Here is a 24,510-nt window from a genome sequence, read left to right on the forward strand (position 1 = left end):
TGCTTCCCCAAAAAGTATCTAAATCAAACTTGTGCTGCCGATATTCTGTCTGCATTTAATTGGACCTTTTGAAAAGTCAGACTAAGTGCAGACTACGGAGTTACAGAAGTACAGTGGCTTAAGGGTGTGAACTCAATATTTTTTACTAATTGTGTTTCATGTTCCATCATTTCAGATTGTGATCAATCCAAACTTTGAAGTGGCGGAGAGTGACTTCACCAACAACGCCATGAAATGCAACTGCAAATACGACGGCCACCGGATCTGGCTTCACAATTGTCATATGGGTGAGCAGCTCTACCTCTATATTTGTCATGGAAAACTGACCTGGGTCTTAAAGGGTAGCTTGGTACTGACCTGGATCTTAAAGGGTAGCCTGTTACTGACCTGGGTCTTAAAGGGCAGCCTGTTACTGACCTGGGTCTTAAAGGGCAGCCTGTTACTGACCTGGGTCTTAAAGGGCAGCCTGTTACTGACCTGGGTCTTAAAGGGCAGCCTGTTACTGACCTGGGTCTTAAAGGGCAGCCTGTTACTGACCTGGGTCTTAAAGGGCAGCCTGTTACTGACCTGGGTCTTAAAGGGCAGCCTGTTACCGACCTGGGTCTTAAAGGGCAGCCTGTTAGTGACCTGGGTCTTAAAGGGCAGCCTGTTACTGACCTGGGTCTTAAAGGGCAGCCTGTTAGTGACCTGGGTCTTAAAGGGCAGCCTGTTACTGACCTGGGTCTTAAAGGGCAGCCTGTTACTGACCTGGGTCTTAAAGGGCAGCCTGTTACTGACCTGGGTCTTAAAGGGCAGCCTGTTAGTGACCTGGGTCTTAAAGGGTAGCCTGTTACTGACCTGGGTCTTAAAGGGCAGCCTGTTACTGACCTGGGTCTTAAAGGGCAGCCTGTTACTGACCTGGGTCTTAAAGGGCAGCCTGTTACTGACCTGGGTCTTAAAGGGCAGCCTGTTACTGACCTGGGTCTTAAAGGGCAGCCTGTTACTGACCTGGGTCTTAAAGGGCAGCCTGTTACTGACCTGGGTCTTAAAGGGCAGCCTGTTACCGACCTGGGTCTTAAAGGGTAGCCTGTTACTGACCTGGGTCTTAAAGGGCAGCCTGTTACTGACCTGGGTCTTAAAGGGCAGCCTGTTACTGACCTGGGTCTTAAAGGGCAGCCTGTTACTGACCTGGGTCTTAAAGGGCAGCCTGTTACTGACCTGGGTCTTAAAGGGCAGCCTGTTACTGACCTGGGTCTTAAAGGGCAGCCTGTTACCGACCTGGGTCTTAAAGGGCAGCCTGTTAGTGACCTGGGTCTTAAAGGGCAGCCTGTTACTGACCTGGGTCTTAAAGGGCAGCCTGTTAGTGACCTGGGTCTTAAAGGGCAGCCTGTTACTGACCTGGGTCTTAAAGGGCAGCCTGTTACTGACCTGGGTCTTAAAGGGCAGCCTGTTAGTGACCTGGGTCTTAAAGGGTAGCCTGTTACTGACCTGGGTCTTAAAGGGCAGCCTGTTACTGACCTGGGTCTTAAAGGGCAGCCTGTTACTGACCTGGGTCTTAAAGGGCAGCCTGTTACTGACCTGGGTCTTAAAGGGCAGCCTGTTACTGACCTGGGTCTTAAAGGGCAGCCTGTTACTGACCTGGGTCTTAAAGGGCAGCCTGTTACTGACCTGGGTCTTAAAGGGCAGCCTGTTACCGACCTGGGTCTTAAAGGGCAGCCTGTTAGTGACCTGGGTCTTAAAGGGCAGCCTGTTACTGACCTGGGTCTTAAAGGGCAGCCTGTTACTGACCTGGGTCTTAAAGGGCAGCCTGTTACTGACCTGGGTCTTAAAGGGCAGCCTGTTACTGACCTGGGTCTTAAAGGGCAGCCTGTTACTGACCTGGGTCTTAAAGGGTAGCCTGTTACTGACCTGGGTCTTAAAGGGCAGCCTGTTACTGACCTGGGTCTTAAAGGGCAGCCTGTTACTGACCTGGGTCTTAATGGGCAGCCTGTTACTGACCTGGGTCTTAAAGGGCAGCCTGTTACTGACCTGGGTCTTAAAGGGCAGCCTGTTACTGACCTGGGTCTTAAAGGGTAGCCTGTTAGTGACCTGGGTCTTAAAGGGTAGCCTGTTAGTGACCTGGGTCTTAAAGGGCAGCCTGTTACTGACCTGGGTCTTAAAGGGCAGCCTGTTACTGACCTGGGTCTTAAAGGGTAGCCTGTTACTGACCTGGGTCTTAAAGGGCAGCCTGTTAGTGACCTGGGTCTTAAAGGGCAGCCTGTTACTGACCTGGGTCTTAAAGGGCAGCCTGTTACTGACCTGGGTCTTAAAGGGCAGCCGGTTACTGACCTGGGTCTTAAAGGGCAGCCTGTTACTGACCTGGGTCTTAAAGGGCAGCCTGTTACTGACCTGGGTCTTAAAGGGCAGCCTGTTACCTATATAGTGCACTACTTTTTGTCTAGTGCACTATAAAGGGAATAGGGTGCCATTTCAGACATAAGTGTTCAGTGTTTCCCAATCCTCTCCTCCAGTACCTCCAGCCAGTCCTAACCTCTCCTCCAGTATCCCAGCCAGTCCTAACCTCTCCTCCAGTACCCCCAGCCAGTCCTAACCTCTCCTCCAGTACCCCAGCCAGTCCTAACCTCTCCTCCAGTACCCCAGCCAGTCCTAACCTCTCCTCCAGTACCCCAGCCAGTCCTAACACATAAGTGTTCAGTGTTTCCCAATCCTCTCCTCCAGTACCTCCAGCCAGTCCTAACCTCTCCTCCAGTATCCCAGCCAGTCCTAACCTCTCCTCCAGTACCCCCAGCCAGTCCTAACCTCTCCTCCAGTACCCCAGCCAGTCCTAACCTCTCCTCCAGTACCCCAGCCAGTCCTAACCTCTCCTCCAGTACCCCAGCCAGTCCTAACACATAAGTGTTCAGTGTTTCCCAATCCTCTCCTCCAGTACCTCCAGCCAGTCCTAACCTCTCCTCCAGTATCCCAGCCAGTCCTAACCTCTCCTCCAGTACCCCCAGCCAGTCCTAACCTCTCCTCCAGTACCCCAGCCAGTCCTAACCTCTCCTCCAGTACCCCAGCCAGTCCTAACCTCTCCTCCAGTACCCCAGCCAGTCCTAACCTCTCCTCCAGTACCCCCAGCCAGTCCTAACCTCTCCTCCAGTACCCCCAGCCAGTCCTAACCTCTCCTCCAGTACCCCAGCCAGTCCTAACCTCTCCTCCAGTACCCCAGCCAGTCCTAACCTCTCCTCCAGTACCCCCAGCCAGTCCTAACCTCTCCTCCAGTACCCCCAGCCAGTCCTAACCTCTCCTCCGGTACCCCCAGCCAGTCCTAACCTCTCCTCCAGTACCCCAGCCAGTCCTAACCTCTCCTCCAGTACCCCCAGCCAGTCCTAACCTCTCCTCCAGTACCCCAGCCAGTCCTAACCTCTCCTCCAGTACCTCAGCCAGTCCTAACCTCTCCTCCAGTACCCCAGCCAGTCCTAACCTCTCCTCTAGTACCACCAGCCAGTCCTAACCTCTCCTCCAGTACCCCCAGCCAGTCCTAACCTCTCCTCCAGTACCCCAGCCAGTCCTAACCTCTCCTCCAGTACCCCAGCCAGTCCTAACCTCTCCTCCAGTACCCCCAGCCAGTCCTAACCTCTCCTCCAGTACCCCAGCCAGTCCTAACCTCTCCTCCAGTACCCCAGCCAGTCCTAACCTCTCCCCCAGTACCCCCAGCCAGTCTTAACCTCTCCTCCAGTACCCCAACCAGTCCTAACCTCTCCTCCAGTACCCCAGCCAGTCCTAACCTCTCCTCTAGTACCCCAGCCAGTCCTAACCTCTCCTCCAGTACCCCAGCCAGTCCTAACCTCTCCTCCAGTACCCCAACCAGTCCTCACCTCTCCTCCATTACCCCAGCCAGTCCTAACCTCTCCTCCAGTACTCCAGCCAGTCCTAACCTCTCCTCTAGTACCCCCAGTCCTAACCTCTCCTCCAGTACCCCAGCCAGTCCTAACCTCTCCTCCAGTACCCCCAGACAGTCCTAACCTCTCCTCCAGTACCCCAGCCAGTCCTAACCTCTCCTCCAGTACCCCAGCCAGTCCTAACCTCTCCTCCAGTACCCCAGCCAGTCCTAACCTCTCCTCCAGTACCCCAGCCAGTCCTAACCTCTCCTCCAGTACCCCAGCCAGTCCTAACCTCTCCTCTAGTAACCCCAGCCAGTCCTAACCTCTCCTCTAGTAACCCCAGCCAGTCCTAACCTCTCCTCCAGTACCCCAGCCAGTCCTAACCTCTCCTCTAGTACCCCCAGTCCTAACCTCTCCTCCAGTACCCCAGCCAGTCCTAACCTCACCTCCAGTACCCCAGCCAGTCCTAACCTCTCCTCCAGTACCCCCAGCCAGTCCTAACCTCTCCTCTAGTAACCCCAGCCAGTCCTAACCTCTCCTCCAGTACCCCCAGCCAGTCCTAACCTCTCCTCCAGTACCCCAACCAGTCCTAACCTCTCCTCCAGTACCCCAGCCAGTCCTAACCTCTCCTCTAGTACCCCAGCCAGTCCTAACCTCTCCTCCAGTACCTAACCTCTCCTCCATTACCCCAGCCAGTCCTAACCTCTCCTCCAGTACCCCCAGCCAGTCCTAACCTCTCCTCTAGTAACCCCAGCCAGTCCTAACCTCTCCTCCAGTACCCCCAGCCAGTCCTAACCTCTCCTCCAGTACCCCCAGCCAGTCCTAACCTCTCCTCCGGTACCCCCAGCCAGTCCTAACCTCTCCTCTAGTACCCCAACCAGTCCTAACCTCTCCTCCAGTACCCCAACCAGTCCTAACCTCTCCTCCAGTACCCCAGCCAGTCCTAACCTCTCCTCTAGTACCCCAGCCAGTCCTAACCTCTCCTCCAGTACCCCCAGCCAGTCCTAACCTCTCCTCCAGTACCCCAGCCAGTCCTAACCTCTCCTCCAGTACCCCCAGCCAGTCCTAACCTCTCCTCCAGTACCCCAGCCAGTCCTAACCTCTCCTCCAGTACCCCAGCCAGTCCTAACCTCTCCCCCAGTACCCCCAGCCAGTCTTAACCTCTCCTCCAGTACCCCAACCAGTCCTAACCTCTCCTCCAGTACCCCAGCCAGTCCTAACCTCTCCTCTAGTACCCCAGCCAGTCCTAACCTCTCCTCCAGTACCCCAGCCAGTCCTAACCTCTCCTCCAGTACCCCAACCAGTCCTCACCTCTCCTCCATTACCCCAGCCAGTCCTAACCTCTCCTCCAGTACTCCAGCCAGTCATAACCTCTCCTCTAGTACCCCCAGTCCTAACCTCTCCTCCAGTACCCCAGCCAGTCCTAACCTCTCCTCCAGTACCCCAGCCAGTCCTAACCTCTCCTCCAGTACCCCAGCCAGTCCTAACCTCTCCTCCAGTACCCCAGCCAGTCCTAACCTCTCCTCCAGTACCCCAGCCAGTCCTAACCTCTCCTCCAGTACCCCAGCCAGTCCTAACCTCTCCTCTAGTAACCCCAGCCAGTCCTAACCTCTCCTCTAGTAACCCCAGCCAGTCCTAACCTCTCCTCCAGTACCCCAGCCAGTCCTAACCTCTCCTCTAGTACCCCCAGTCCTAACCTCTCCTCCAGTACCCCAGCCAGTCCTAACCTCACCTCCAGTACCCCAGCCAGTCCTAACCTCTCCTCCAGTACCCCCAGCCAGTCCTAACCTCTCCTCTAGTAACCCCAGCCAGTCCTAACCTCTCCTCCAGTACCCCCAGCCAGTCCTAACCTCTCCTCCAGTACCCCAACCAGTCCTAACCTCTCCTCCAGTACCCCAGCCAGTCCTAACCTCTCCTCTAGTACCCCAGCCAGTCCTAACCTCTCCTCCAGTACCTAACCTCTCCTCCATTACCCCAGCCAGTCCTAACCTCTCCTCCAGTACCCCCAGCCAGTCCTAACCTCTCCTCTAGTAACCCCAGCCAGTCCTAACCTCTCCTCCAGTACCCCCAGCCAGTCCTAACCTCTCCTCCAGTACCCCCAGCCAGTCCTAACCTCTCCTCCGGTACCCCCAGCCAGTCCTAACCTCTCCTCCAGTACCCCAGCCAGTCCTAACCTCTCCTCCAGTACCCCAGCCAGTCCTAACCTCTCCTCCAGTACCCCAGCCAGTCCTAACCTCTCCTCTAGTAACCCCAGCCAGTCCTAACCTCTCCTCCAGTACCCCAGCCAGTCCTAACCTCTCCTCCAGTACCCCAGCCAGTCCTAACCTCTCCTCCAGTACCCCAGCCAGTCCTAACCTCTCCTCTAGTAACCCCAGCCAGTCCTAACCTCTCCTCCAGTACCCCAGCCAGTCCTAACCTCTCCTCTAGTACCCCAACCAGTCCTAACCTCTCCTCCAGTACCCCAACCAGTCCTAACCTCTCCTCCAGTACCCCAGCCAGTCCTAACCTCTCCTCTAGTACCCCAGCCAGTCCTAACCTCTCCTCCAGTACCCCCAGCCAGTCCTAACCTCTCCTCCAGTACCCCAGCCAGTCCTAACCTCTCCTCCAGTACCCCAGCCAGTCCTAACCTCTCCTCCAGTACCCCCAGCCAGTCCTAACCTCTCCTCCAGTACCCCAGCCAGTCCTAACCTCTCCTCCAGTACCCCAACCAGTCCTAACCTCTCCTCCAGTACCCCAGCCAGTCCTAACCTCTCCTCCAGTACCCCAGCCAGTCCTAACCTCTCCTCCAGTACCCCAGCCAGTCCTAACCTCTCCTCCAGTACCCCAGCCAGTCCTAACCTCTCCTCCAGTACCCCAGCCAGTCCTAACCTCTCCTCCAGTACCCCAGCCAGTCCTAACCTCTCCTCCAGTACCCCAGCCAGTCCTAACCTCTCCTCCAGTACCTCAGCCAGTCCTAACCTCTCCTCCAGTACCCCAGCCAGTCCTAACCTCTCCTCCAGTACCCCAGCCAGTCCTAACCTCTCCTCCAGTACCTCAGCCAGTCCTAACCTCTCCTCCAGTACCCCAGCCAGTCCTAACCTCTCCTCCAGTACCTCAGCCAGTCCTAACCTCTCCTCCAGTACCCCAGCCAGTCCTAACCTCTCCTCCAGTACCCCAGCCAGTCCTAACCTCTCCTCCAGTACCCCAGCCAGTCCTAACCTCTCCTCCAGTACTCCAGCCAGTCCTAACCTCTCCTCCAGTACCCCCAGCCAGTCCTAACCTCTCCTCCAGTACCCCAGCCAGTCCTAACCTCTCCTCCAGTACCCCAGCCAGTCCTAACCTCTCCTCCAGTACCCCAGCCAGTCCTAACCTCTCCTCCAGTACCACCAGCCAGTCCTAACCTCTCCTCTAGTACCCCAGCCAGTCCTAACCTCTCCTCCAGTACCCCAGCCAGTCCACTTCTTTGATCATTCCAGAAGTAGCACCGCTGATTGGTCACCGAATCATCAAGCCCCTCATTAGTTAAATCACACGTACGTGGACTGGCTGGGGGGAACTCGAGGGGTTTGGGAAACACTTCCCTAGTTTGTTCCAGACTCTTGCCTTCTGTCTCTTGTTCCACACTCTTCCATTGCCTCTTGTTCCAGACTCTTCCATTGCCTTCTGTCTCTTGTTCCAGACTCTTCCATTGCCTTCTGTCTCTTGTTCCAGTCTCTTCCGTTGCTTTCTGTCTCTTGTTCCAGACTCTTCTATTGCCTTCTGTCTCTTGTTCCAGACTCTTCCATTGCCTTCTGTCTCTGACTATTGTGTTCTGTTGTGTCATTGCCCCTACAGGTGATGCCTTCAGTGAGGAGGCAGAGAGGAGGTTTGAGAAATACCCAGGGCAGTTCAACAATCAGATCTCATAATCCTCCTAGCAACATACCAATCTGTTCCAGACCCCTGTACAAACCAAAGAGGAGGGCTGATGGCTTTCACCGTGTTCAACAATGGGACTACCAATCACCCTTCATCACCTAGCTACCTATCAGAACCAACCATTCATCATCACAAAGCAACCAACCAATCACAAGCCTAAATTCCACAAGGCAGCAGTCTGATCTGAAGGATCCATGCCAAAGTCATGTTGTATTGTGAATGTGTTGGTGTGTGTCTGAGTTAGTATTATTGTATTATACTGGAATACTCAGTCCTTTGTTTTCAAAAACAAACTTACTTTAGATATTTTGTTCAAATGTGAGTATATTATGTTACATTACGTGGCAGAAGAACAATTCATAAGCTTTCATACAACTAGTCTTAATGTGTGATTTATTGATATGCAACCTTTTCATGAATGTTTTGTTTATTAAGTTATGAATTATGTTTTATTTTTATAGCCAGTCTAGTTTTGAAAGGTGCTCCAGGAGTAGACCTCATTCTAACAGCACGAGGCATCAGTCAGAGAACCATTCTACTGCCTCTCCTCATAGACTTAGATAGACAGCTCTAGTGCCCTAAAGCCTACTTTAGCACAGCAGCGCCATTGAGGACTTTCACCATACTGAAGTAGTCAACCCGGGTGGGACTTCCTATTGGTTTAGGAAGGATCACATGATTCTGCCCGGGGCATCAAGAGGGATCAGCCAATGAATTATACTCCTGAGTAAACATTCCGTAACTCCAGGGGGCAGTAAATCACCAACCTTGTCTTTATACCTGTTCAGACAACACACTCCAGGTGGCAGTAAATCCCCAACCTTGTCTTTATACCTGTTCAGACAACACCCTCCAGAGGGCAGTAAATCACCAACCTTGTCTTTACACCTGTTCAGACAACACCCTCCAGGGGACAGTATGCACGTTTGTTAACCGACTCATAGAAGTAATGGAGAATGTCCTCAATGGTGCCGCCCATGCTGTCACAAAAGCTATTATGGCTCAGATGTAAAGACACCTCCTTTATCAACCTCTATGATCTCCATGCAGTTCTACTATAGATCATAGTGAGGATCTAATTCAATGGATGGTTAAACCATCCATTCCTAGTCAAGTGTTAAACCATCCATTCCTAGTCAAGTGTTAAACCATCCATCCCTAGTCAAGTGTTAAACCATCCACCCCTAGTCAAGTGTTAAACCATCCATCCCTAGTCAAGTATTAAACCATCCACCCCTAGTCAAGTGTTAAACCATCCACCCCTAGTCAAGTATTAAACCATCCACCCCTAGTCAAGTGTTAAACCATCCACCCCTAGTCAAGTGTTAAACCATCCACCCCTAGTCAAGTGTTAAACCATCCACCCCTAGTCAAGTGTTAAACCATCCATCCCTAGTCAAGTGTTAAACCATCCATCCCTAGTCAAGTGTTAAACCATCCACCCCTAGTCAAGTATTAAACCATCCACCCCTAGTCAAGTGTTAAACCATCCACCCCTAGTCAAGTGTTAAACCATCCACCCCTAGTCAAGTGTTAAACCATCCACCCCTAGTCAAGTGTTAAACCATCCACCCCTAGTCAAGTGTTAAACCATCCACCCCTAGTCAAGTGTTAAACCATCCATCCCTAGTCAAGTGTTAAACCATCCACCCCTAGTCAAGTGTTAAACCATCCATCCCTAGTCAAGTGTTAAACCATCCACCCCTAGTCAAGTGTTAAACCATCCACCCCTAGTCAAGTGTTAAACCATCCACCCCTAGTCAAGTGTTAAACCATCCATCCCTAGTCAAGTGTTAAACCATCCACCCCTAGTCAAGTGTTAAACCATCCACCCCTAGTCAAGTGTTAAACCATCCACCCCTAGTCAAGTGTTAAACCATCCATTCCTAGTCAAGTGTTAAACCATCCACCCCTAGTCAAGTGTTAAACCATCCACCCCTAGTCAAGTGTTAAACCATCCACCCCTAGTCAAGTGTTAAACCATCCACCCCTAGTCAAGTGTTAAACCATCCACCCCTAGTCAAGTGTTAAACCATCCACCCCTAGTCAAGTGTTAAACCATCCACCCCTAGTTAAGTGTTAATTGTGCATGATTGTACCATCGGGTGTTTTAACGCGTTGCTCACCTAGTGGTCTCTTATGATTTCAGCTTGTTTTGGATCTCCTATGAGGATGTAGTTTGGATTTGCTTTTACGCAAAGGGGACGATTCCGACTTAGGAATTTACACCTTCCTACGCACGCCTTTCCTACGCACTTCTCAGTATTTGTTATTCAGACTTCTCTTATTCAGTTGCGTAATGCAGGTGTGGCTACCTTGTGCTCTGAATAAATGTCATTCAAGCGATGAAAACCCTCCCACTTGCTGGCCAACAGATTTTCTCATGGAGTTTTTATTTAATAGTGTTTTCAGTACATTTATCTTAAGCCATCCCTTTAAATACGGTGTACCTTTTAATTTTGTTGACAGACTAGGATGCTATTCTCATGCTGATGTTCAAGGTCAGAATACACAGACAGGATGCTATTCTCATGCTGATGTTCAAGGTCAGAATACACAGACAGCGTGCATGAAAAGGGGATAACGTTCCATTTACGAGCTCTTCCCTCGGGTCGGAATCGGCCTGATACAGCACAGACCAGAAAGTGAATAATATTTGTGAATGTATTTATTGTCCAGTGTTTCCAGGTGCTAAAGGATTATTCTGCCAGACTGAGATAAGGGATATTCATTAGGCTATTATTATTATTATACATTAAACAACAGACTGACTGACTGGCTGTGTTGTGTGTCTGTATACCTTTGGATACATTACCTTTGAAACACAGGAATCTAATACATTACCTTTAAAACAACACAGGAATCTAATACATTACCTTTAAAACAACACAGGAACCTTATACATTACCTTTAAAACAACACAGGAACCTAATACATTACCTTTAAAACAACACAGGAATCTAATACATTACCTTTAAAACAACACAGGAATCTAATACATTACCTTTAAAACAACACAGGAATCTAATACATTACCTTTAAAACAACACAGGAATCTAATACATTACCTTTAAAACAAAACAGGAACCTTTCTACATTACCTTTAAAACAACACAGGAACCTTATACATTACCTTTAAAACAACATAGGAACCTAATACATTACCTTTAAAACAACAAAGGAATCTAATACATTACCTTTAAAATAACACAGGAACCTTATTCATTACCTTTAAAACAACGCAGAAACCTTATACATTACCTTTAAACAACACAGGAATCTAATACATTACCTTTAAAACAACACAGGAATCTAATACATTACCTTTAAAACAAAACAGGAACCTTTATACATTACCTTTAAAACAACACAGGACCCTTATACATTACCTTTAAAACAACATAGGAACCCAATACATTACCTTTAAAACAACACAGGAATCTAATACATTACCTTTAAAATAACACAGGAACCTTATTCATTACCTTTAAAACAACGCAGAAACCTTATACATTACCTTTAAACCAACACAGGAATCTAATACATTACCAAGATGCTAACCTACTACCTGCATTACCAAATAAACCAATCAGTCAAGAACAGTAAAACATGTGTTGATGTACTGTCATTACTTGTGGATAGAAAGTAACATACCACAGATTTTCTGTTATGGGTGCCAAGAATACCACAGATTTCTGTTCTGGGTGCCAAGAATACCACAGATTTCTGTTCTGGGTGCCAAGAATACCACAGATTTCTGTCCTGGGGTGCCAAGAATACCACAGATTTCTGTTCTGGGTGCCAAGAATACCACAGATTTCTGTTCTGGGGTGCCAAGAATACCACAGATTTCTGTTCTGGGGTGCCAAGAATACCACAGATTTCTGTTCTGGGTGCCAAGAATACCACAGATTTCTGTTCTGGGGTGCCAAGAATACCACAGATTTCTGTTCTGGGTGCCAAGAATACCACAGATTTCTGTTCTGGGGTGCCAAGAATACCACAGATTTCTGTTCTGGGGTGCCAAGAATACCACAGATTTCTGTTCTGGGTGCCAAGAATACCACAGATTTCTGTTCTGGGGTGCCAAGAATACCACAGATTTCTGTTCTGGGGTGCCAAGAATACCACAGATTTCTGTTCTGGGTGCCAAGAATACCACAGATTTCTGTTCTGGGTGCCAAGAATACCACAGATTTCTGTTCTGGGTGCCAAGAATACCACAGATTTCTGTTCTGGGGTGCCAAGAATACCACAGATTTCTGTTCTGGGGTGCCAAGAATACCACAGATTTCTGTTCTGGGGTGCCAAGAATACCACAGATTTCTGTTCTGGGTGCCAAGAATACCACAGATTTCTGTTCTGGGTGCCAAGAATACCACAGATTTCTGTTCTGGGGTGCCAAGAATACCACAGATTTCTGTTCTGGGGTGCCAAGAATACCACAGATTTCTGTTCTGGGTGCCAAGAATACCACAGATTTCTGTTCTGGGTGCCAAGAATACCACAGATTTCTGTTCTGGGGTGCCAAGAATACCACAGATTTCTGTTCTGGGGTGCCAAGAATACCACAGATTTCTGTTCTGGGTGCCAAGAATACCTAAGATTTCTGTTCTGGGGTGCCAAGAATAGTAGATCTGTATCTGACTTTAAGACTTGGAAACGTCAACATTTTCAAAAAGTCTGTTGTAAAGTCAGCGTAAGAATCTTGATCTCACAACTGATACCTTATCTTATCGCTCAGGCATGTAGATCACGCAGCTTTCAAAGGCAATGTTACCGTGTTCGGGACGACACATCTCAGATGTCGGCTCAATCAGAAAGAAATGACCTATGAGCCGCATTGAATAACAGATTCATACATGGAAAAACAGACAGTCAACTAAATAAATAAATCAAGTTTGTTTTGAAGTGTCTGTCTTATACAGTGGATTCTGAAAGGATTCTGACCCCTTGACCTTTTCCACATTTTGTTATGTTACAGCCTTATTCTAAAATGGATTAAATAAATGTTCCTCAATCTACACACAATACCCCATAATGACATCACAATACCCCATAATGACATCACAATACCCCATAATGACAAAGTGAAAACGGGTTTAAAAAAAAGAATTACGAAAAATAAATAAATAGCTTATTTACATAAGTATTCAGACTCTTTACTATGAGATTCTAAATTGAACTCAGGTGCATCCTGTTTCCATTGATCATCCTTGAGATGTTTCTACAACTTTGATTGGAGTCCACCTGTGGTCAATTCAATTGATTGGACATGATTTGGAAAGGCACACACCTGTCTATATAAGGTCCCATAGTTGACAGTGCATATCAGAGCAAAAACCAAGCCATGAGGTCAAAGGAGTTGTCCGTAGAACACCGATACAGGATTGTGTCGAGGCACAGATCTGGGGAAGTGTACCAAAACATTTCTGCAGCATTGAAGGTCCCTAAGAACACAGTGGCCTCCATCATTCTTAAATTGAAGAAGTTTGGAACCACCAAGACTCTTCCTAGAGCTGAATGCCCGGCCAAACTGAGCAATTGGTCGTTTGACCATTACGGACGCAGGCAATGAGGCAGTGATCGCTGAGATCCTGATTGAAAATAGCAGAGGTGTATTTTGAGGGCAAAATTGATCAGGATGATATCTATGAGGGTGCCCATGTTTATGGATTTAGGGTTGTACCTGGTAGGTTCCTTGATCATTTGTGTGAGATTGAGGGCATCTAGCTTAGATTGTAGGACGGCCGGGGTGTTAAGCATATCCCAGTTTAGGTCACCTAACAGTACGAACTCTGAAGATAGATGTGGGGCAATCAGTTCACATATGGTGTCCAAGGCACAGCTGGGGCTGAGGGGGGTCTATAGCAAGCGGCAACAGTGAGAGACTAATTTCTGGAAAGGTGGATTTTTAGAAGTAGAAGCTCGAACTGTTTGGGTACAGACTTGGATAGTAAGACAGAACTCTGCAGGCTATCTCTGCAGTAGATTGTCACTCCGCCCCCTTTGGCAGTTCTATCTTGACGGAAAATGTTGCAGTTGGGAATGGAAATTTCATAATTTTTGGTGGCCTTCCTAAGCCAGGATTCAGACAAGGCTAGGACATCAGGGTTGGCGGAGTGTGCTAAAGCAGTGAATAAAACAAACTTAGGGATGAGGCTTCTAATGTTAACATGCATGAAACCAAGGCTTTTACGGTTACAGAAGTCAACAAATGAGAGCGCCTGGGGAATAGGTCTTATGCTGGGTGCTACAGGGTCTGGGTTAACCTCTAAATCACCAGAGGAACAGAGGAGGAGTAGGATAAGGGTACGGCTAAAGACTATACGAACTGGCCGTCTAGCACGTTCGGAACAGAGAGTAAAAGGAGCAGGTTTCTGGGCACGATAGCATAGATTCAAGGCATAGTGTACAACAAAGGTAAGGTAGGATGTGAGTACATTGGAGGTAAACCTAGGCATAGAGTGATGATGAGAGTGATATAGTCTCTGGAGACGTTTAAACCAGGTGATGTCATCGCATATGTAAGAGGTGGAACAACATGGTTGGTTAAGGCATATTGAGCAGGGCTAGAGGCTCTACAGTGAAATAAGACAGTAATCACTACCCAGGACAGTAATGGACGAGGCATATTGATATTAGGGAGAGGCATGCGTAGCCAAGTGAACATATGGGTCCAGTGAGTGGTTGGGCTGACTGGGGACACGGCGATTCAGACAGTTAGCAGGCCGATGCTAACAAGCTAACAGTTAGTAGGCGGGGCTAAACAAGCTAGCAGTTAGCAGGGGCTAGCAGTTAGCAGACCCGGGGCAGGCAAGCTAGCAGTTAGCAGACCGGGGCAGGCAAGCTAGCAGTTAGCAGACCGGGGCTAGCAAGTTAGCCTTTGGGGGATGTCGCGATGGGGGTAAGTCTGTTTTTTCCTCTTCGTGCGGTGACGATAGACCAGTCGTGGAATTAGTAGGGTTCCAGGTAGCTCTAGGTAGCTAGCAGGCCTAGCAGGTTAGCAGAATGGGCCTTCAGGGCGTCGTGCCTGAGGGGCCTGTTGGAATCCTCGGGCAGATTATGTCGGTATTCCAGTCGTAGAGGATCGGCAGGGTTCGGTGCCCCGTACCGGCAGTAGAAGGGGTCCGGATATTGTAGCCGAGGAGTGGGCTTCGGTGGTAGCACAGGAGTCCTGGCCGGGCTAGCTTCAGGCTAATTGGTGCTTGCTCCGGGATGGAAACGCTAGCTAGGAGTAGTCACCCGGGTTAGCTAGTTGCGAAGATCCAGATGAAAATGTTCAGAGTTTGAGGTAGGAATCCGGGGATATGGAGAGAAATAGGTCCGTTATGCTCTGGTTTGAGTCACGTTGTTCGAACAGGCGAGAGCTTCCCGAGCTAAAGGTTAACTGATGACCGCTAGCAATGGTTTGCTAACTGATAGCTGGTAGGTAGTTAGCTGGCTAGCTTCAGTTGAGGGATTGCAGATCCGAAGTAAGTAGAAATACTTTAGAAAAAAGCAGATCCATGCCACATTGGGTGAGGCGGGTTGCAGGAGAGGATTTAGAAGTTGAGGTTTAGGAAAATATTTTTTAAAGATATGCGAAGAAAAAGATGTAAAAAGATATATACAAGGAACACGACAGAACAAAGACGTCTGACTGCTACGCCATGTTGGATGAAGGTTACTGGTTAGGGTTACTGGTGGGTTAGACTAAGCAGGTTTTGGTTACTGGTGGGTTAGACTAGGCATGTTAGGATTACTGGTGGGTTAGACTAAGCAGGTTAGGTTCTATATTCGGTAGGGTTAAAGTAAACTGTTTAGTTTTTTAGGTGCATAGGCCTATTCCTATGTGCCCTTTCAATGTCTCAATAAAATGTGTTCTTTACATGCAGTACCTTTTAAAAGTCGCCAGGTGGCGACATAGGATCATAACTAAAATGAAGATGGTTCTGAGTATTAAAAGCAGCAGGCCAGGCCAAGCGCAATGCCAAGCGTCGGCTGGAGTGGTGTAAAGCTCGCCGCCATTTGACTCTGAAGCAGTGGAAACGCGTTCTCTGGAGTGATGAATCACGCTTCACCATCTGGCAGTCTTACTGCCAGGTTTCCTCAGGATGTGACGCTTGGCATTCAGGCCAATGAGTTCAATCTTGGTTTCATCAGACCAGAGAATCTTGTTTCTCATGGTCTGAGAGTCTTTAGGTGCCTTTTGGCAAACTCCAAGCGGGCGGTCATGTGCCTTTTACTGAGGAGTGGCTTCCGTCTGGCCACTCTATCATCAAGGCCTGATTGGTGGAGTGCTGCAGAGATGGTTGTCCTTCTGGAAGGTTCTCCTATCTCCACAGAGGAACTCTGGAGCTCTGTCAGAGTGACCATCGGGTTCTTGGTCACCTCCCTGACCAAGGCCCTTCTCACCCGACTGCTCAGTTTGGCCAGGCGGCCAGCTCTAGGAAGAGTCTTGGTGGTTCCAAACTTTTTCCATTTAAGAATGATGGAGGCCACTGTGTTCTTGGACCTTCAATGCTGCAGATCTCTGCCTCAACACAATCGTGGACAATTCTTTCGACCTCATGGCTTTGTTTTTTCTCTGACATGCACTGTCAACGGTGGGAACAGTTTGGAGATTATGGGAAAGTTATGAGACCCAAAGATGAGTTCACAACAGTTCAACTGACACGACTGAATCCAAACATTACACTGTTGATTTTATGTGCATTTTACATTTACGGTACTTTTTAATGAAATCTGAAAATACTCTAGATACATTCAGTAACATGATGGTGGGGTAGGTGCAACTTAAGACAAAGAAATGACAAGGGTTTGAGTGAGAGGACTAACTGGTGTCTCCAAGTGGCCTCACATGGTTCTTGAGTCATTTCAATGCACTTTTAATTAATTATAAGGTACTTTGTTGATCTCTCCTAGCTGTGCCGTTGAGGAACTAGAGCAGGAACACCTGTAGTTGTTTAGTTTGGAACACAACCCTGCATGCCCCGCCCTCACACAATTACTGTTGTTGTTTAGTTTGGAACACAACCCTGCATGCCCCGCCCTCACACAATTACTGTTGTTGTTTAGTTTGGAACACAACCCTGCATGCCCCGCCCTCACACAATTACTGTTGTTGTTTAGTTTGGAACACAACCCTGCATGCCCCGCCCTCACACAATTACTGTTGTTGTTTACGCAATCCAAGAATTGTCCGTTATAAATCTCAATCTGGTTCAAGTGGGCATCATTTAAAAGCTTGTTCTATTGTCAACATGACTAGTTAAGTTATAAAATAGGATCTTAGTGTCAGGCTTTCACAAGGCCATTCAGAGAAACAGATCATGATGAGTATAGAAAGGAGGCCTGAGTACATTCAGGTGTGTGTTGCCGTGGATACGTTTCTTCACAATAAACAAACGGGCTCATTCTGTTCAGAACAACCCAGGGTCTGATGCCATGTCATCTTCAAATCAAATCAAATGTATTTATAAAGCCCTTCATACATCAGCTGATATCTCAAAGTGCCGTACAGAAACCCAGCCTAAAACCCCAAACAGCAAGCAATGCAGGTGTAGAAGCACGGTGGCTCGGAAAAACTCCCTAGAAAGGCCCAAACCTAGGAAGAAACCTAGAGAGGAACCAGGCTATGAGGGGTGGCCAGTCCTCTTCTGGCTGTGCCGGGTGGAGATTATAACAGAACATGGCCAAGATGTTCAAATGTTCATAGATGACCAGCAGCAATTCAGAATAAAAAAACATGAGGTCAAATCATGACGCCAGTGATCTTCAGGTCGGAAAGTCAAGCAGTCATTCATTATCGCTGCATATTGGCTTTGCTTCAATAGCCCTACCAATGTTGTTATTCTCAGACAATTTTTAAATTATATTTCAACATTTTTTAGGTATATGATCACACTGGTATATATCATTTGTTGTATTACTTTTGAGGCACAGATGAGTGAGCATAAATACAGTATGTGAACAATAACATTTAATTTGATAATTAGCTTATTTTTTATACTGGACTGATGGCCAGTCAATCAATCAATCAATCAAGTTTATTTTATAAAGCCCTTCGTACATCAGCTAATATCTCGAAGTGCTGTACAGAAACCCAGCCTAAAACCCCAAACAGCAAGCAATGCAGGTGTAGAAGCACGGTGGCTAGGAAAAACTCCCTAAAAAGGCCAAAACCTAGGAAGAAACCTAGAGAGGAACCAGGCTATGAGGGGTGGCCAGTCCTCTTCTGGCTGTGCTGGGTGGAGATTATAACAGAACTATGCCAAGATGTTCAAAATGTTCATAAGTGACAAGCATGGTCAAATAATAATCATGAATAATTTTCAGTTGGCTTTTCATAGGCGATCATTAAGAGTTGAAAACAGCAGGTCTGGGACAGGTGGCGGTTCCATAACCAGTCTGAGGGGGGGGGGGGGAGCAGCGGTGAGGCTGCCTCTCATCTGTCTGGGGGGGGGGGGGGGGGGGAGCAGCGGTCAGGCTGCCTCTCATCTGTCTGGGGGGAGGGGCAGTGGTGAGGCTGCCTCTCATCTGTCTGGGGGGGGGGAGCAGCGGTGAGGCTGTCTCTCACCAGTCTGAGGGGGGGGGGAGCAGCGGTGAGGCTGCCTCTCTTTTGTCTGAGGGGGGGGGGGGGGGGGGGGCAGCGGTGAGGCTGCCTCTCTTCTGTCTGAGGGGAGGGGGGAGCAGCGGTGAGGTTGCTGCCTCTCTTTTGTCTGAGGGGGGGGGAGCAGCGGTGAGGCTGCCTCTCATCTGTCTGGGGGGGGGGGAGCAGCGGTGAGGCTGCCTCTCATCTGTCTGGGGGGGAGCAGTGGTGAGGCTGCCTCTCATCTGTCTGGGGGGGGGAGCAGTGGTGAGGCTGCCTCTCATCTGTCTGGGGGGGGAGCAGTGGTGAGGCTGCCTCTCATCTGTCTGGGGGGGGAGCAGTGGTGAGGCTGCCTCTCATCTGTCTGGGGGGGGGAGCAGTGGTGAGGCTGCCTCTCACCTGTCTGAGGGGGGGGGGAGCAGCGGTGAGGCTGCCTCTCATCTGTCTGGGGGGGGGGAGCAGCGGTGAGGCTGCCTCTCATCTGTCTGAGGGGGGGGAGCAGTGGTGAGGCTGCCTCTCATCTGTCTGAGGGGGGGGGAGCAGCGGTGAGGCTGCCTCTCACCAGTCTGAGGGGGGGGGGGGGGGGAGCAGCGGTGAGGCTGCCTCTCTTTTGTCTGAGGGGGGGGGAGCAGCGGTGAGGCTGCCTCTCATCTGTCTGGGGGGGGAGCAGCGGTGAGGCTGCCTCTCTTTTGTCTGAGGGGGGGGGGGGGAGCAACGGTGAGAGGAGTCTTCCTCATGCACCAATTCATGTTGTTCCTCCTATGACCAGAGGAGTCTTCCTCATGCACCAATTCATGTTGTTACTCCTATGACCAGAGGAGTCTTCCTCATGCACCAATTCATGTTGTTCCTCCTATGACCAGAGGAGTCTTCCTCATGCACCAATTCATGTTGTTACTCCTATGACCAGAGGAGTCTTCCTCATGCACCAATTCATGTTGCTACTCCTATGACCAGAGGAGTCTTCCTCATGCACCAATTCATGTTGTTCCTCCTATGACCAGAGGAGTCTTCCTCATGCACCAATTCATGTTGTTACTCCTATGACCAGAGGAGTCTTCCTCATGCACCAATTCATGTTGTTACTCCTATGACCAGAGGAGTCTTCCTCATGCACCAATTCATGTTGTTCCTCCTATGACCATAGGAGTCTTCCTCATGCACCAATTCATGTTGTTACTCCTATGACCAGAGGAGTCTTCCTCATGCACCAATTCATGTTGTTACTCCTATGACCAGAGGAGTCTTCCTCATGCACCAATTCATGTTGTTCCTCCTATGACCAGAGGAGTCTTCCTCATGCACCAATTCATGTTGTTACTCCTATGACCAGAGAAAGTGAAATATTCCTCGATATTAAAAAAGACAAGTTGTAAATAATAACAACACAAGCTTATTCTAAACACTTTCCTATTCTCATGAATTTCTTACTGCAGTCCTTTTTGTAGTGGCAGTGGAAGTACGGAGAAAGTGCATTTTATGGCTTATAAAAGTGTTGACAGTGCAGAATAACAATTTAAACATGAACTTACTAATAAAAACAACAGCTCTATGCTCTATTCGTTGAGTCTCTCTCTAGTCACGGATTAAAACGTTTTGGAATCTCACAGTATCAACTTTGCTGTGTGCTAGAGGCTTCTTTTTACAGCCTATGGCTCGAGGAAACTGTGCAGATACGGTGATTTGAGCTATCTGATTGACCAGTGTTAGGCCTTTAGGTGCACTTGATTTTCTCTCTGAGCGGAATTCTACCTTCAGACACATGAAATGGTTCATGAGTCTGTTCCGGCACTAGGGATGCTGAATCAAGTGCATCTACCGCTAACAGAGATTGACTACTAATACCTTGGAGATCGACTACTAATGCCTTGGAGATCGACTACTAATGCCTTAGAGATCGACTACTAATACCTTGGAGATCGACTACTAATGCCTTGGAGATCGACTACTAATGCCTTGGCGATCGACTACCAATGCCTTGGAGATCGACTACTAATGCCTTGGAGATCGACTACTAATGCCTTGGAGATCGACTACTAATGCCTTGGAGATCGACTACTAATGCCTTGGAGATTGACTACTAATGCCTTGGAGATCGACTACTAATGCCTTGGAGATCGACTACTAATGCTTTAGAGATCGACTACTAATCAAATCAAATCAAATGTATTTATATAGCCCTTCGTACATCAGCTGATATCTCAAAGTGCTGTACAGAAACCCATCCTAAAACCCCAAACAGCAAGCAATGCAGGTGTAGAAGCACGGTGGCTAGGAAAAACTCCCTAGAAAGGCCAAAACCTAGGAAGAAACTTAGAGAGGAACCAGGCTATGAGGGGTGGCCAGTCCTCTTCTGGCTGTGCCGGGTGGAGATTATAACAGAACATGGCCAAGATGTTCAAATGTTCATAAATGACCAGCACGGTCAAATAATAATAATCACAGTAGTTGTCGAGGGTGCAGCAAGTCAGCACCTCAGGAGTAAATGTCAGTTGGCTTTTCATATCCGATCATTAAGAGTATCTGTACCGCTCCTGCGGTCTCTAGAGAGTTGAAAACAGCAGGTCTGGGACAGGTACCACGTCCGGTGAACAGGTCAGGGTTCCATAGCTGCAGGCAGAACAGTTGAAACTGGAGCAGCAGCACGGCCAGGTGGACTGGGGACAGCAAGGAGTCATCATGTCAGGTCGTCCTGAGGCATGGTCCTAGGGCTCAGGTCCTCCGAGAGAGAGAAAGAAAGAGAGAAAGAGAGAATTAGAGAGAGCATACTTAAATTCACACAGGACACCGGATAAGACAGAAGTACTCCAGATATAACAAACTGACCCTAGCCCCCCGACACATAAACTACTGCAGCATAAATACTGCCTTGGAGATCGACTACTAATACCTTGAAGATCGACTACTAATGCCTTGGAGATCGACTACTAATGCCTTGAAGATCGACTACTAATGCCTTGAAGATCGACTACTAATGCCTTGAAGATCGACTACTAATACCTTGGAGATCGACTACTAATGCCTTGGAGATCGACTACTAATGCCTTGAAGATCGACTACTAATGCCTTGAAGATCGACTACTAATACCTTGGAGATCGACTACTAATGCCTTGGAGATCGACTACTAATACCTTGAAGATCGGCTACTAATGCCTTGGAGATCGACTACTAATGCCTTGGAGATCAACTACTAATACCTTGGAGATCGACTACTAATGCCTTGGAGATCGACTACTAATACCTTGGAGATCGACTACTAATACCTTGAAGATCGGCTACTAATGCCTTGGAGATTGACTACTAATGCCTTGGAGATCGACTACTAATGCCTTGGAGATCGACTACTAATACCTTGAAGATCGGCTACTAATGCCTTGGAGATCGACTACTAATGCCTTGGAGATCAACTACTAATGTCTTGGAGATCGACCAGTCGATCGCAATGGATCGGTTGGTGACCACTGAGGTAAAGCATGTTACTGTACAGCCACTGTGTTCCAATTATTAGTGCCCAAATCGGCCATTTTCAACACTTATATGGTTACGAGTGTAAAGGGTTAAGCGCTATTGAAGATTGAGATCGGAAATCTTAATATTTATTTATAACACAAACAAGTTGTGGATTGTTCTCCATCCACCCTTCTTTCAGAATATACACTTTTCATAGCCATGGCAAGTTCAATAGCTATATAGAAAACCAAATATCCACCAAAATATAAAACTAATTTGACCTTGGTAGATGTTTCCATAAACGTACTGGCAAACAATCCATATTAACTTTGGAGCAAGTTCAGGGCTCTTAACAAAACTCCCCAGGCCAGAAGATACGATCCTCAACAGGCAAAACTCCCCAAGCCAGAAGATACGATCCTCAACAGGCAAAACTCCCCAGGCCAGCAGATACGATCCTCAACAGGCAAAACTCCCCAGGCCAGAAGATACGATCCTCAATAGGCAAAACTCCCCAGGCCAGAAGATACGATCCTCAACAGGCAAATCTCCCCAGGCCAGAAGATACGATCCTCAACAGGCAAAACTCCCCAAGCCAGAAGATACGATCCTCAACAGGCACAAACCTACTTCTACCTGCCCCCTCCTCTCTCTCTCTCCCTGGCCTACCTGCCCCTCCTCTCTCTCTCTCCCTGGCCTACCTGCCCCTCCTCTCTCTCTCTCTCTCCCTGGCCTACCTGTCCTCCTCTCTCTCTCTCTCCCTGGCCTACCTGCCCCCTCCTCTCTCTCTCTCTCCCTGGCCTACCTGCCCCTCCTCTCTCTCTCTCTCCCTGGCCTACCTGCCCCTCCTCTCTCTCTCTCTCCCTGGCCTACCTGCACCTCCTCTCTCTCTCTCTCCCTGGCCTACCTGCACCTCCTCTCTCTCTCTCTCCCTGGCCTACCTGCCCCCTCCTCTCTCTCTCTCTCCCTGGCCTACCTGCACCTCCTCTCTCTCTCTCTCCCTGGCCTACCTGCCCCTCCTCTCTCTCTCTCTCCCTGGCCTACCTGCCCCTCCTCTCTCTCTCTCTCCCTGGCCTACCTGCCCCCTCCTCTCTCTCTCTCTCCCTGGCCTACCTGCCCCCTCCTCTCTCTCTCTCTCTCCCTGGCCTACCTGCCCCCTCCTCTCTCTCTCTCTCCCTGGCCTACCTGCCCCCTCCTCTCTCTCTCTCTCCCTGGCCTACCTGCCCCCTCCTCTCTCTCTCTCTCCCTGGCCTACCTGCCCCCTCCTCTCTCTCTCTCCCTGGCCTACCTGCTTGTGGTAGATATCACTTCATTACTGTAGCTGTGTTCTGTAAAGGGTTGTGGTAGATATCACTACATTACTGTAGCTGTGTTCTGTAAAGGGTTGTGGTAGATATCACTACATTACTGTAGCTGTGTTCTGTAAAGGGTTGTGGTAGATATCACTACATTACTGTAGCTGTGTTCTGTAAAGGGTTGTGGTAGATATCACTACATTACTGTAGCTGTGTTCTGTAAAGGGTTGTGGTAGATATCACTACATTACTGTAGCTGTGTTCTGTAAAGGGTTGTGGTAGATATCGCTTCGTTGCCCTAGCGATCATACATGCGTAACAGGACCATTATTCAGCATTGTACATTTATATGGAATTGTATGTTTCTTTCTTATTGTTTTAATATTACAAAATGGCAGCTTTGCAAAGTTGTCCATTTGTCACATCCCTCGCTAAAGGTAGTCAGAGTCTATGAATGGGGTAGGTTACCTTACCGCCCTTTTGATCAGGTCATACCCTGAGGACAACCATCTCTATCGGATCCACGGGAGTTGGTGTTTTGATGTGCCCCTCTTTGGACTTAGCCTTCGGGTCGGTGCGGGACTTCCTCCCCCTGACATCCGCGACCAGCACACCTCCACGGGGGCGAGAAGCCGGATTCCTTCTTCTGGTAATAACTTGATAGGTTTGTCTAAAACGTAGTAATTTCAAACTTACATTTCTATGCAATCACATTGTGTCTCTCTACTATGCGTGGGAATATTTAAGAAAATATTTCTTAAATTAAAATCATTTGGAGCTGATTTCCTGGTGGTTTTTTTACAGTATTTTATGTCCAACAATGACAATTCCACACAAAAACATTATTATATTTTGCTCAGAAAACTCGGGGGCCCAAATAAAACCACCCGCGGGCCAAATTCAGCCACCAGTGGGGGAACCCTGACTTACAGATTCATGATATTGGCTAAACTATTTTTATACTTATCTAGATATAGATTTTTTTTGTCAACACATATAGTCTCTCTCTCTCTCGCGCTCTCTCTCTTGCGCTCTCTCGTTCTCTCTCTCGTTCTCTCTTTCGCGCTCTCTCTCGTTCTCTCTCTCGTTCTCTCTCTCGTTCTCTCTCTTGTTCTCTCTCTCGCGCTCTCTCGTTCTCTCTCTCGTTCTCTCTCTCGTTCTCTCTCTCGTTCTCTCTCTCGTTCTCTCTCTCGTTCTCTCTCTGTATATATGTTTATTGCAGCAAATGTAAAAACCTGCCCTTCCACATCTCCTCTGCTTCATAGTGCTGAGTGTGAGACAGAATACCAATCTCCCTGTGATCTCACTGCAGCACTTTCCTATTGGTCGTTGTTGTGCTGACATTCCTGATGCGTCACAGACACTGGTGGGGGGGGGGGGGTCTGGGGGGGGTCTGGGGGAAGGAGAGGGGGCTGGCTGGCTGTATATAAACCAGGGCTCTGCAGCGTCGCT

The 24,510-nt window shown here is 48.6% G+C and overlaps 1 protein-coding gene across 5 annotated transcripts in view; it reads left to right on the plus strand.

Moving 5' to 3' along the window:
* LOC139554043 (lysyl oxidase homolog 3B) overlaps positions 1-10,515 on the plus strand; it is an 88,334-nt gene extending 77,819 nt beyond the window's left edge. For all 5 annotated transcript variants that reach the window (XM_071366954.1, XM_071366949.1, XM_071366950.1 and 2 more), the window contains 2 exons: positions 176-287; positions 7,656-10,515. In XM_071366954.1, the coding sequence (XP_071223055.1) occupies positions 176-287; positions 7,656-7,729 (186 nt within the window). In that variant the 3' untranslated portion in view covers positions 7,730-10,515. The remainder of the gene's footprint in view (positions 1-175; positions 288-7,655) is intronic.
* The last annotated feature ends 13,995 nt before the right edge of the window (positions 10,516-24,510 follow it).

Source organism: Salvelinus alpinus, chromosome 25, assembly GCF_045679555.1.
Source record: "Salvelinus alpinus chromosome 25, SLU_Salpinus.1, whole genome shotgun sequence".
Classification (NCBI taxonomy): domain Eukaryota; kingdom Metazoa; phylum Chordata; class Actinopteri; order Salmoniformes; family Salmonidae; genus Salvelinus; species Salvelinus alpinus.